Source organism: Thamnophis elegans, chromosome 1, assembly GCF_009769535.1.
Source record: "Thamnophis elegans isolate rThaEle1 chromosome 1, rThaEle1.pri, whole genome shotgun sequence".
Classification (NCBI taxonomy): domain Eukaryota; kingdom Metazoa; phylum Chordata; class Lepidosauria; order Squamata; family Colubridae; genus Thamnophis; species Thamnophis elegans.
Genome location: NC_045541.1, coordinates 131,922,352 through 131,935,911, shown reverse-complemented (window position 1 = coordinate 131,935,911; position 13,560 = coordinate 131,922,352). Strand labels below are relative to the sequence as shown.

General features: G+C 40.4%; 1 protein-coding gene across 2 annotated transcripts in view; it reads right to left on the bottom strand.

Moving 5' to 3' along the window:
• Positions 1-13,033: 13,033 nt before the first annotated feature.
• The window catches only part of IFT43 (intraflagellar transport 43), a 78,301-nt gene continuing 77,774 nt past the window's right edge, over positions 13,034-13,560 (bottom strand). For both annotated transcript variants that reach the window (XM_032232777.1, XM_032232788.1), the window contains exon 11: positions 13,034-13,140. In XM_032232777.1, coding sequence (XP_032088668.1) covers positions 13,136-13,140 — 5 coding nt within the window. In that variant the 3' untranslated portion in view covers positions 13,034-13,135. The remainder of the gene's footprint in view (positions 13,141-13,560) is intronic.

The window sequence follows — 13,560 nt, the reverse complement described above, 5'->3', positions numbered from 1 at the left end:
TCAGCCACTTAAACACTTTGATTTATAACCATTTTTCCATAGTTTTAAAAATGTTTTTAACATTTTTAAACCTTTTAGGGATGGTAGGCAGCACAGAAATTCAATAGAATAAAATTAAAATAAACTAGCTAGATAGTTAGATTATCAGACAATGATTTCTGTTCATATCAATCTAGAAAAGTCTTTCTGATTTCATTGCAATATAGATGGATATATATGTGGGTTACAAACATTGATTAATTATCTGTCATCAAATCCTATCAACAGTTAGATTACAAATACATAGTGTTTTAATATCTTTAGAATTTAGTTTCATGGTTTTTTGGTTTATTTTACAAAGAAAAGGGTAAAGGAAAGTCTAACTTGAGTTTTCCTGTTTCAAAAGCAAGCAGAAAACATTCTGATGATAGCCATAATAGCTTCTTTTCCTCCCTTCCCCTCCATTCTGCTCTTTGCATCCGTGGAGTCTCCAGCTTCATTCCCATCCCTCTTGGAGTTGACACATTTCATACTGGACTCCTCAATCTTCCCCATTAGGAGAGATTGCAGGTTGAAGGGACAGACATAGGCACCTGTCACAGCTGCTGCATATCACCTCCCAGCCCAAGCAATGGCCTCATCTTGTTCAATCTATCACCCCCAGCTACCTGCCACACTCACTGTCATCCAAGTGCTGTGAGGTTCCCTTGAGAGCTTCCAAGGATCTGCAAACAACTCGCTCCTCTTTGCTCTTAGATTGATCCTCTCCAGCCTTATGGCAGGTGGGATAGATTGATGAGAGTGAAGGATTCAGGGGTGACTGAAGAAATTGCTGACTAGCTGGTACAAAATATGGTGGCACAACAATGACAATATTATGCAGGAAAGACAACATGAGAAAACATGTTGCGTTAGGACACTATTTTAGTACTCATAAACTCTAGCCTGGGGTTTCTTTCCAGCAGGAAGGGTAAAGGTCTTTCCTCGGTAATGCTCCTGAATTTGGACTGTTTAATTTCCGTATCTTTTTGCAATCCTGTTACATCCTTTATGTACCTGGTTTTAAACCATAATAAAGCATTGTTGAATATTAGCCTTATATAAGAGGATTGCAATTGAGAGTTTCATTTTTTTTAAAAACCTTTCCTAACAAAATTTATCAACTGAATATAAATCACATTCCTGATATATTTCTTCATCTCAATGCTAGTTTAGTTTTTGCAGTGTTCGGTTTTTCTTTCTTTCCTTAGTGTACATCTTTTTACAAATTCATTGACACACACAATTATCCCCTTGGTTTCTTTTAAAGCTCTGTAAAATCTGTTGGGCACGTGCCATCCTGAATATTTTGATATTATTTACAAATGTTGTTCATTTTTAACTCTTAGACAAGTGATTTTCATTTCATCTTCATTTCAGGTTGTTGAAAGTGGAGAGTGGTGTTAAGCACCAATCAAAGACTTGATGGGATACTTTGGCAAATCTTGATTCACAGCAGTACTGTAAGATCTCATCTGCATATAACAAAGGAAGGGATAGGCTTGCTAATGGACATTCGTGCTGCTAGAGGGATCTGTCTGTGTTGCTGTTAGCTCTCCTGTCTATCCTGAATTTCTTAGAAGGGATTTATAGCTTATTTTTAACTCGGTGAAATCAAATACGATTTCTTCTCAATGGATGAGTTCAATTGAACTAAAGTTGTTTAGTAGCCTTGGAATCCAGCATTAAAATTGTGCAGTCATGCAGATGGAGTTGTTATACTCTTCATCAGTCATGGTGCACACAATATCTGTTAAGTTTCCATACTTATATCTACGTGTTTCACTGAGCAATGCTAGAAGTAATGACTTAGCACTGGTCTCAAATCCTTCCGCATTCTGGGGGCTAAGGAAAGGCTGTCTATCTGCATTCTCAAGCCAGTATCTCAGTACTGGATTCCACAGGTAAGAAATCAGATAAGAAACAAGTATGCAGGTAAGTCTTGTGAGAGTCTTGTTCCCCTCATAAGGTGAGGTGGTCTTGGGAAATTCCATAGCAATAGCACACAAAAGGTAAGCCATGGAACAGGACGTGCCCTATCACAGTGATGGTGAACCTTTTCGGCATTGAGTGTCCAAATCGGAACATAAATCCACATGCATGCGTGTGCGCACACCAGAGTGCCAGAAACCCAAAGACCAGCTGGCCGGCACACGCATGTCTGTTTTTTGCCCATTTTGGGGGCTTTTTCAGGCCGTTTTCAAGCTGTTTTTTTTGGTCTGTTTCCAGGCCTGAAAAACTGCCTGAAAATGGCCCCAAAATGGCCTGTTTTCAGGCTGTTTTGGGCTGTTTTTCAGGCCGTTTTCAGGCACTCCTGCGCCCACGAAGACCAGCTGGCCAGCACGCGGAAACCAGAAGAGCAGCTGACAACAGAAAGGGCTCTGCGTGCCACCATCACAGCCCTATTAGTTCCGTAGCTGCCAGTGCTTTGAGTCACAGAAATAGACCCCCTCCCTGCTGCCAAAGTGAGTTGGATTCCTGCTCTTGAAAAAGCTGTGAGCTGTCAGGAGCTCAATAAAGAAGTTATTGAGAGCAAGTGTATTTTTCTCCTTTTGCCCTCCAGACAAGAACTCAGTGGCCAACAGAGACCTCTAGTGATGCTGGAGGGAAGCTGCTTCCTCTTCCCCCTAAGTTCCTTTAGAAACTGCACTGTGCAAAAAGCACAATTTAGTACTGGGATTTTAATTTCTGCACAAGGAAATGAGACTGAAAAGATCCTTAACATAACTAAATATCTCATTCAAAGTTACGGTTTCCCGATTGCTTTGGAACTATTTCCGGAGTTCACAGTTGCTCTTTTTTTAAAAAAAAGAGTATTGATCTATTTTCATATTACTTAAGCCCTTCACTACCATGCAAAATAATTTTTGTGGAACTTAAGTAGCCTAAAAAGAACATAAGGCTGGATGACTGTTGCCAAATTATAATGCAAGATATTTTTTGTAAGTGCATATCTAAAACTACTCAAGGCATTCAAATCTGGATTCAAATGTGTATTATCTAATATAGTTGAATAAAACTGATAGCTGCTGTATAAATAAGTAAGCTTCATCATAGCAGGATATTTAGAGAACTATAACTGTGGATTCCCTGGGCATATTTGAAGACTCCATGCCACAAATGGCTGTGCTTAAGTATAAACTTTAGTTTCCTACATATGATAGTTCGCAGAAGTTTCAGAATTGCTTCTGCCCCCTGGAAATTACCCTGGCCTATCTAATTACAATAGAGAGTTGTAAGAACATGTGGAGATAGGTATGTGAACCATAAAAATTCAACCAGTGGTCAGAGGCTTCTGCGGGGGTAGGGGATTGGAAAAAAACCTCAAGATCGTGGCAGTCATGTTCTATTATTTCACTTGTGAAGCACACACTTGAGATTTTGCCACCCACATACACACTTTGACATTCTACCTGAACTCGTATATGTTTAAATGACATTGATAATAAAATAAAGGTGCTAATCAGTCTTGATTATTTTTTTAAAAAGTCTAGTAAGTCCAGCATACCTGTGCTGACCTTGGTGCTGATGTCAGGCATACATCCCAGGGCTACCATCATCAATTATTCTCTGGGTGCTTGGATGGCTGCCAGTTCCAGAGTAAGGCTTTACCAGACCACTGCAGCTACTGTGCATTGAACATGCTGATGTACTTAAGGCATCCCCATTTCTCAGGAATTTGATAGATCTTAAGATATGCTGCAAACAGCAAACTTCAGATCTGCAAAATCTGTATTCCCCCCTCCCCTCCGAGAATGTTGTCCTCCACCATCACAATTGATTAAATAATTACCCGTTTAAGAAGAGGTTTTGGCTATCATAAAGCTGCTTCATACAGAGATCTAGTACTGGTTATCTGTAAGAATAACAAGGTAACATTAACAGAGGTATGCAGAAAGTTCTACCAAGGTAAAGGGGCTAAAACACTTTTTTAAAGACCAGAACAACAGGATAATGTTGGGAAACTGCAGGTAAATGCCTCCCTTCTTCAGGGAAAGAGAAGTAGATATACGTAGCACAATCTGACGTGCAAAATTTGGATGCAGACAATCTCAATAAAAGACTTCTCGTGGAGTTGATTTCCTGGCTTGGTCTCACTTATGATATAAATTAAAAATTATTTATTTATAGATGATTCTTTTTTAGATCTTTTCCAGATATTGTGACATCTTTGTCATGCACCTACATGATTAGATTCTAAGTGTAATGTACTACCAGTTGATTATGAAAATTGTATGCATACCTTCACGTTGGTGTTGATTCCTGGCGACTACCTGGAAAAGTTCCTGCTGTTTTCTTGACTTTGTTTTTCTGTTTGCCATTGCTTCCTTTCTAGAGCTGAGAGAAAGCAACTGGCCCAAAGTTACCTAAATGGCTTCGTACCTAAGGCAGGACTAGAACTCACAGTCTCCTGTTATTTTTTTACCTGATGTCTTAACCACTGCACCAAACTGGCTCTAATTATGAAAAAATAATCTTTATTTAACAAAGTATCAATATTATGCCCAGGTAGTATAAAATAGATCTTTTTAAACAGTTGTAACAACAAACTCCCCTATGCTTATATTCTCTCCCAAGAATAGCAAGTGTTTGGCAAATTATATATACGTATACATACACATACACATACACATACACATACACATACAAACATACACACACTTTTCTTTCTGGGCACAAGACGTCACTAAGAGCATAAATGTATTACTTCCTGTGCAAACTTATTGACCAGCAAAGCACTTAATGCTTAACTATTTATCTGGTGCAGAAGTTTGAGCCCTTCTTCCCCCCTACCACCACCGCTGCTACTGTTGCCCCCTCTACCTCTACTTGCCATCTGGCCATTCATTTGGAAATTGGCTTCACTTGACCGTTAGCTGACCACAGCTGCCCTGTTTTCTCCCTCCTGCCACAGCTTCCTCTGCACGCTCCCAGCTCACCTCCGGCACTTCATGCTGAATATGCAAATTTCACCCCCAGCCAGCTGGCATCTGCTGCCCAGAAACACATGTTCACAAGCCCACCGGACTGCTGGGGGAAAGAAGGGGGCACCCTCTGCACCCAGATCTGGCGGCTGTGGAAAGGAAGTGACTTTGGCACACAATTAGGCAGAAAACAGATGGGAGCAAACCAAGATCCGAGGTGAGAATGGGGGCAGCTTGCGTGGGTGCATGTGTGCTTGTATGCGTGTGTGTACACATGCAAACCTACAGCTTTTTGGGCTTCTCCTATTGTGTGTAAATTAAGCGTCCCCCTATCTGTTTTTTGAAAGGGGTGAGAACAATCTTGTTGAGAATAGTTACAGGCCATTGGTGAAAAGTGTGCTTCTTTCCAAAACCAGTAAAAGGCTTAAGAGCCTTTCAAAAAACAGATAGGGGACACTGACCTTTTGAAGCATGATTTAGGTTTCTATTATTTTTCTCTACATTTGTGTGAAGAAGAAGGATTTATAGACTGTGAGTTTTAAAATATAATCTGCTCATTTGGAATAGCAATGGGCAACTACTTGGAACAAAAACGCACACAAATTAATGTAGGGTAAATGCATTTTTAAAAATAGTGGGGGAGGAATTTCCCAATGCCTCCTTGAAGTGCTGGCCCCTCTTACTCCCATGATTTAATTCCAATTCTTTTGGTTATGACCTGCCTCACACAGCCCTTATTCCCATTTTCCATTTAAATCCCTACTATAGAATAAGAGCTGAAAGAGCCACTGAAGCAGGAGTGGTATTCAGCAGGTTCTGACCAGCTATGGAGAACCGGTAGCAGAAATTTTGAGTAGTTTGGAGAACCAGTAAATACCACCTCTGACTAGCCCCATCCCCATTTATTCTCTGCCTCCCGAGTCCCAACTGATCAGGAGGAAATGGGAATTTTGCAGTAACCTTCCTCTGGAGTGGGGAGAGAATGGAGAATGTTACAGTATCCTTCCCCTGCCATGCCCAACCAAGCCATGCCCACCGAATCAATAGTTAAAAAAATTGAATCCCACCACTGCACTGAACACTTTATGTTTAGATGAAGAGAGCAGATGTTTTTCTTTCTGATTGGAGGCAAGAGGTATGAAATCCAAAACCTTCAATCACATCTACATGAAGAGACCTGGGAAACTGGGCAAGAGGAAATAGAAGCTGGAGGGAAGCAGAAGGGTGGCCCTTTCAAGGTCTGGTTTGATTCAGTTATGTGTTAGAGATTCAGTTATGAACCCATATTGCTAATCAATCTCTTTAGCTAATACAGATAATTCTTAACTTACAACCTACACTAATGGCTGTTTAATGGCTGTTCAAAGTAACAACAGCACTGAAAAAAGTAACATGACCATTTTCACCACTTATGACCATTGCAGCATCCCCATAGTCACATGATCAAAATTCAGATGGTTGGCAACTGCTTCATATTCATGATACTTGCAGTGTCCCAGGGTGTTTTTGTGTCCTTCTGACAAGCAAAGCCAATGGAGAATCCAGATTCAATTAACAACTGGGCCACTAACTTATCCACCACAGTGATTCACTTAACAACTGTGGCAAGAAAGATAATAAAATGGGTCAAAATTGACTTAACAACTGTCTCACTCCATCAGATTGTGGTATTCTAAAGCTACAGCTATAGCAAGCTGATGAGCAAGCTAACTTAAAGCATGTGTACAGAGATAACCTGTGAGGTCATACTTCTCAAACTGCATCTTGGCAAAATTTGCTCCATTGTGGTGGGAAATTAGAATAATTTTTCACTGCTCAAGGCAAAATTCCCTTGAGTTGACTTCAGTTCCTAATGAGTATATAGACACCAAAGTGTAACAGTCTTGGCAGCAACATGGAAGCCTGTGGGTTAATATTTATAGGTGAAATAACTTCCAAATAATGCCATGTGAGGCAATGAATATATGCTGACTTGCCAGCATAGAAACAACATCAGCACATATTCACTGTTCCACACAACATTACTTGGAAGCTGTTTCACCTGTATGGAAGTGGTCTGCCATTGCCTGTTTCTGAAAGACAGAGATGGAGACGGATTTGACCCTCTTAATCTTTTAAATTAGGACAGGGTTAATTAGCTGCTGTTTCCTAACTAGGTACTGAAGTTTACAGATAGTCCTCACCTTATTACCTGTTTTGGAAGCTTCAGGTCTGCCACATTTAGTGGCTGGGAAAACAGGAGGGGGATTAAAAGGAGTGGTGGAGGATTAGCCATAACAACATTCCTTTCTCTGAGAATCAAGGGCATTTGGCCTGCACCTGCATAGGAGTGGCTGTGGGTTGTCTCCAGTTGGGACGGTGAATTGATAGGACCATGTGATGGACTATTGGGTGCAGGAGATTTGACTTTCTTTTGGGTGGGGAAAACCCAGAACTCTCAGATTTGGGTTTTCCCAGATGTGCCAATATGACATCTTTAATAAAATGGAAATTTGAGGAATCTCAAGCCTTGGAGTCTACTTTTGTTGAGGGTGTTGCTTGGAACCCTGACACATTCATTTAATGACCATTCAGAGTTACAATGGTACTGAAAAAAATTACTTATGCCTGGTCCTCGCACTTCCAACCATCTCAGCATCTCCACAATCACATGAGTAAAATTTGGGTGCTTGGCAATCAACATGTATTTATGACCATTGCAGCCTCTAAGGCAGTGTTTCTCAACCTTGGCAACTTGAAGATGTCCGGACTTCAACTCCCAGAATTCCCCAGCCAGCAAATGCTGGCTGGGGAATTCTGGGAATTGAAGTCCGGACATCTTCAAGTTGCCAAGGTTGAGAAACACTGCTCTAAGGTCATGTGATCACCATTTGCAGCCATCTCAGGGGGATTCGAACAAGCAAAGCTAATAGGGGAAGCTGGATTTGCTGAAAGACCACAGCAAAAAAAAAGGTTGTAAAATTAGGGTGCAACTTATTTAATAATCTCATTCTTTGGCTGAACATTCCAGTCTCCATTGTGGTCATAAGTTGGGGACTACTTGTACTGGTTGTCAAAACACTGAAAATTTTCATATTTAACACTTACAACCTTCATTTAAAACCTTTAAAGCAGTGGGTCTCAACCTTCCTAATGCCGCAACCCTTTAATGCAGTTCCGCATGTTGTGGTGATCCCCAACCATAGATATTTAATGTTTTCCGTATTTTTTAAAAAATATGTGTTTTCTGATGGTCTTAGGTGGCCCCTGTGAAAGGGACGTTCAACCCCCAAAGGGCTCCCGACCCACAGGTTGAGAACCACTGCTTTAAAGGGAAGAAATAAGGAGACTTTTTAAAGAATAATTTTAAAGAATAATAAGCAATTCTGGATGTTTTCCTTCCATTATAGAAATTACAGCTTGGCTGACATAATTTGAAGGCAGTGGGAGGTACATTAAAAGGTTTCAAAGGTTATAGGTTGCCTTCTGATTGTGAAAAAAGGGGGCATTAGTACAATGTAGAAAAAATATGATTCTTGTCCTTGTAACTTCTTACACTATCTATTGCCATTCATTATAGCCATCCAGGCATTGCCTTGACCATCCAAGTTCTTATTCAAAAATGGGCACATATGTTTGAAATGATCCTTCAGCCACCTAATCATGCAAACTCACAAACTCTAGAAGAGCAGGGTCCATAAAAACTGGAGATAGAAGGGGGGGGAGGGAGGGAGGGAGGGAGGGAGGGAGGGAGGGAGAGAGAGAGAGAGAGAGAGAGAGAGAGAGAGAGAGAGAGAGAGAGAGAGAGAGAGAGAGAGAGAGAATTATTTCTATTGTAATTTCAATTACAAGCACCTGTGTCATCTGGAATGACCTCTGCTCCTCAGACTGAGTCAGAGCCTTCAGGAAAAGAACATGTTTTGGAGTTCAGCAAGCCTCTCATTGTAGAGTACAACTCAGGCACGATTCCTTCTTCACAGCCCTCCCTTGCTTCTCACCAGGGGAATGTAGCAGATCCAAGCGTTGTCCCACCTCCCAGATGAAAAGAGAGCTCCCTTTTCAGGCCTCTCTCTTTTCCTCAGAAGAGGCTGTGAGGCAAGGGAGATGCAGACTGAGTTGCTGCAGCTCATGTCTCCTCTCCCTTTGTACGTACCTCCTGGAACGATTATTAAACGCAAATTACAGAAAGAGGTGACCCAAATGATCTTTATTTCTTCTTTCAACAAGTGCTACCCGCAGGGTCCTGATTCTAAATTCTGTTTCAATTATAGCTGCCATTAAAACAGAAAACAAAACACAAACCTCACCACTTGTCTCTGCAATTACCAAAAGGAGAATCAGGAGCCCCGTGGCACACACGAAGCTGGCATCTTTTCTGTCGGCGTGGAAACTTCCAGTTTGCCAAGATTAAAGATAGAAACAGAGGCACTGCCACCCTACGGTTCATTCATATTATAAATGAAGTGCAGAGCACATCACTGCATTAACCTCCTTCAGCGCTATGTTCTCAGAGGTGTAACTCAGAGGAACTGATTGCTCCTACACTGTTTTGCACGTAGGTTCCTCCACCAAAAACACTGATGTGTCATAGGAGAAACACCTTTGACTTTTCTTATCCTACAGAATTATTCCCCCATCCCAGAGGGATTGGTTCCTTACAAGTGTTAAGACAAATCACATTCCTTACTTGTCTGTCAAACATTTTTACCTAGCTTAAGGAATCTACTATTCAGGTAGTTATTGATTAACAACAGCAATTATGACTGGAATTAAACAATGTCGTCATAAAGCAGGTCAGAGTAATTCTGGTTGCCATAATTAAATGAATCCCACAACATCATATGTGACGTCATGTGGTCACTATTTCCTGCTTCCCCACTGATTTTGCTTGCCAGAAACCAGCAGTGAAGGTCACAAATAGCAACCATGTGAAGGTTGGAATCTGCAACAACATAACTACTAGCTGGATGCTGGTCACCAAGTGCCCAGATCATAATCATGGGATTTCAGGGATGCTGTGATGGCCAGAACTTTGAAAACCAGTCGTAAGTACCACTCATTCAGCTCCATTGTAAATTTCAAGGGTCACTGAGCAAGTAAACATTAAATGCAGACCTCCTATATGCTCCTGCTGATGAACCTTAGAGGAACATGAATAGTCTGAAGGTTCAAAAGAATTATATACATGCTTGGTAACATATGTTTTTCACAATTCACATGTAGATCATGTTTTGGTACTAAAAAACGAATAATTATGTTGGTTCATTTTGTTTTATTTTGTTTTAATGATGAGACTAAAGGACTCTGAGTGTCAACAGTGTGTGGGTTTGTCGGCCTCTGCAAATGGTATGGAAACCTAGGAGTGACCTCTTAGTGAGAAGTTGATAAGTAGAACAAGGCAGGAACGTTCAAAGTGACTGCTTAAGAAGCAGTAAAATGCCAGATCAAAGGCTCAACTTGGCCACTTTAAGAAACACCACACATGGTTTGAACATGCAAATGTACCCAGAGAGTGGCAGAATGACTCCAAGCCTTTTAGCTCTGGGACCTCTCTTCCACTCTGGAAAGCATCATGCGTAGAAATGGTGGTCTGCATGTAAATAATTAAGAAGAAAGTTAAGAAAAAGGTCTGGAATATTTCAAAGACATTTCCTTAGAAGTCCTATCACTACAATCCAGGAAAACTACACACTACATTAACTACATTACATTAGTTATTACATTATGAATTCTATTCTAGTCTATTCATTATGAACACCTTTTCCACATTCTTTATATATGCTTTATTTATTTTAATAGATTTTTCCACATCCTTTTTGTCCTCATAATGAGGTAAAAAGAACATCTCAACATAAGCATTTTATATTCTTCATCTTAAGAGTAAGTTTGTAAGTTTAATTTTATTTATAGGCCGCCCAATCCTGAAGGAGAAGCATTGGTGGCACCCATTTCTACAAAACCCAGCTGAAACATAAAACCACAGTGAAGAAACAAAGAAGAACTGCATAAATCTCTACTGACATTCCGCACCCACTCTTTCCAGCATGTCTGCTTGGATTCTGGCCCTTTCAATAAACCCATATATTTTTGTATTGCAATTTAAGAATCAATCGCTGATACTATGCCATCTTGTTCTGCAGCCAAGAAGTAGCTTGGGACTAGCTGGATTAGTCTTGCAGGACTACAAGCTCTGGATTCGAGCACCGCTATGGACTAGGGCCCATGAGTGTCCTTTGACTCCTGCTAGAAACTGTGGTGAAGAAGGCTTCCTTCAGCCCTATTCCAGCGTCTGGCTTCCGACTGTCAACTTGAAGTAGGTGAGCAAGGAAGATTTACGGCCATGATTCTTGGGCAATACGTGAACAGTATGTCACACTGAACTTTGGCACCTTGTCCTACCTATGTTGTGTGTATTTTATTGGTGTTGAACAAGAAAAGGCTGGAGCAGAAGGAGACTGGAGAAAAGCCACTCAGGTGAAAAATGAACCAAGTCAAACGGGATTGAGAAAGAGAGACGTGTAGGGGGAGGGGGTGGAAAGGGCCAGAATATAAAACACAAGATAAATGTCTTTACTGGCGGCAAGAATAGGGAGCGTTGGATGGGCAGACAAGACGGAAAATAGAGATGTGGCCTGTGATGGGATCCACTAATGGAAAAAAGAAATCCTTATTTAGCAAAGCCAGAAGTTGTGGAGAAGCCATGGCAGAGCTACATGGAAAACTCGTGTCACAGACTAGCCTGGTGGGAGCTTAAGCAAAACCTCTCATCAAGCCCCATTCCCCATGGGAGGTGCTCCCCCTATCATCAAGGAGGGTGGAAGAACAGAAGGTCTTTTTAAAATCTCGCATGCCTCCCATCCCCAAATGCTGAAGCTTCCAAGGCAAAAAGGAGGAGGGGAGGAAAACAACAAATAAGCTGCCTTTATTGGCGAGGCAGATCCTGAGATTTTCTGTTAGGAACAAGAAAGGAAAGAGGGAGGGAGGGAGGGAGACGGAGGCTTGCTTTGTGCTGGCAACAAGCCACTGAAGGTGCATTTTTAATTAAATTTATACAAAATGTGTCAGTTTTATCTCTGTATTTCAAACCTGACTCTTTTCTATCAAAGTAAAGTATTGATCTTCAGTACCCTGAAGCTACCTGACTGAATTAAACAGAATAAATAGAAGGAGGACTGCGAGGGCTTAGAAACAACTGCAGAGACAGAGAGGCGCATGTTTAATGGCTCTGCAGTCATTTGCTGCAATTAAAAAACAAAACCATTTAGAGGAGCTGTTAACACCTTGAAGTCTGAAAAATTCTCACTTCAAAAAAAAAAATCCCCCCAAACAGCTCACAGGCAAAACATTTTAATTGCTATAAAAACTTCTATCCACAGCCACTTGCTGGTGCGTATGCGCACAGCCGAGACAGGCAGGCGGATGAAGCCTAAGACAAGTAATCTTTGCAATCTGCAGAACCAACAGGAAGCAAAAAGTATTATTTTCCTGATGCAGTAGAAGAAAAATAATGGGGTTCAAGAAATGATAACCCATGTGCACAAAAGACTTAGTGATCACACTACAATGTGGGAGGTTATCAAATGCTTACAACTGAACAGGCATGCATTTAGTTCCTAATAATGTCAAAATTCCCCCCCCCTCCCATGCACAAACATAGACATTCCCTTGTACAGAGACTTCAATGCCAGCCTAGGGATTCACCCAAACCAACGTCCATTCCACACATGCAGGTGTTTTGCTCAATGCTGTCATTTTCAACACAGTAACTAAATGTATGAATAGCCTTTCTGAATGGGGAAAAATAATATTTAGGGATCCAGTATAATTTGCAAAATGGCTGTTCCCTCATATACGCCATAACCCCTTCCCTCGTGTAGAAATTACAGGAATTATAAGGAAGAAAAGTATCTGTTTTAACTTTCAAAGCATGTGAATGCCCTAAAAGAATATCACGCTATATAGGGTGGCCTTTCCATGGTGCCTCCCTACAACAATGTACACTTATTGCTACATTTGTCAGACCAAAAAAAATGAAACCTAGAAGAATGAATAACATCTTTTGGCTATTTTGTAATTTTTACTTGAGTGTTATAAAAGATTATGTTCATGTCACGTTTACTTAAAGAGTACAGAATATTCTCAAAGATGTCTCCCTACAATTTTTTTCTTTGTACAATCACAGATTATCATCTCAGTCAACTTCTTTTGCATGTTCATTCTGAAAAAAAGGCAAGAAAATGGCTTTATTTTTTTTTTAAAAAAAATATTAGCTTATGATATAAAACCCAAAATACAAAAAACAAATAATAGGAAAAATAGGGGAGTGAAAAGGAAGAGCGTAGAAAAGAATTGAAAAAGAAAGAAAAGGCGTTGACTTCGGACTCCCTTTGGTACAGTAAAATAAGATAGTAACATCAAAACTCATTTTTTTTGTTTTACATAATAGTATAAACTAGCCATTTCTGTATCAAGAAATCTAACTGGTAAAAAATGGCTTAAATTTTTGTCTGCAATTTTTGATGCCTGCTAGCTTGATGACAGTTTAAGAATGGTGCATAATCTGATGAAAATGGTAATTTTTAAAGCATCTCTATAAAGAAAAAGGAATGTTTAAAAAAGAAAACATCTGAAAGAACAT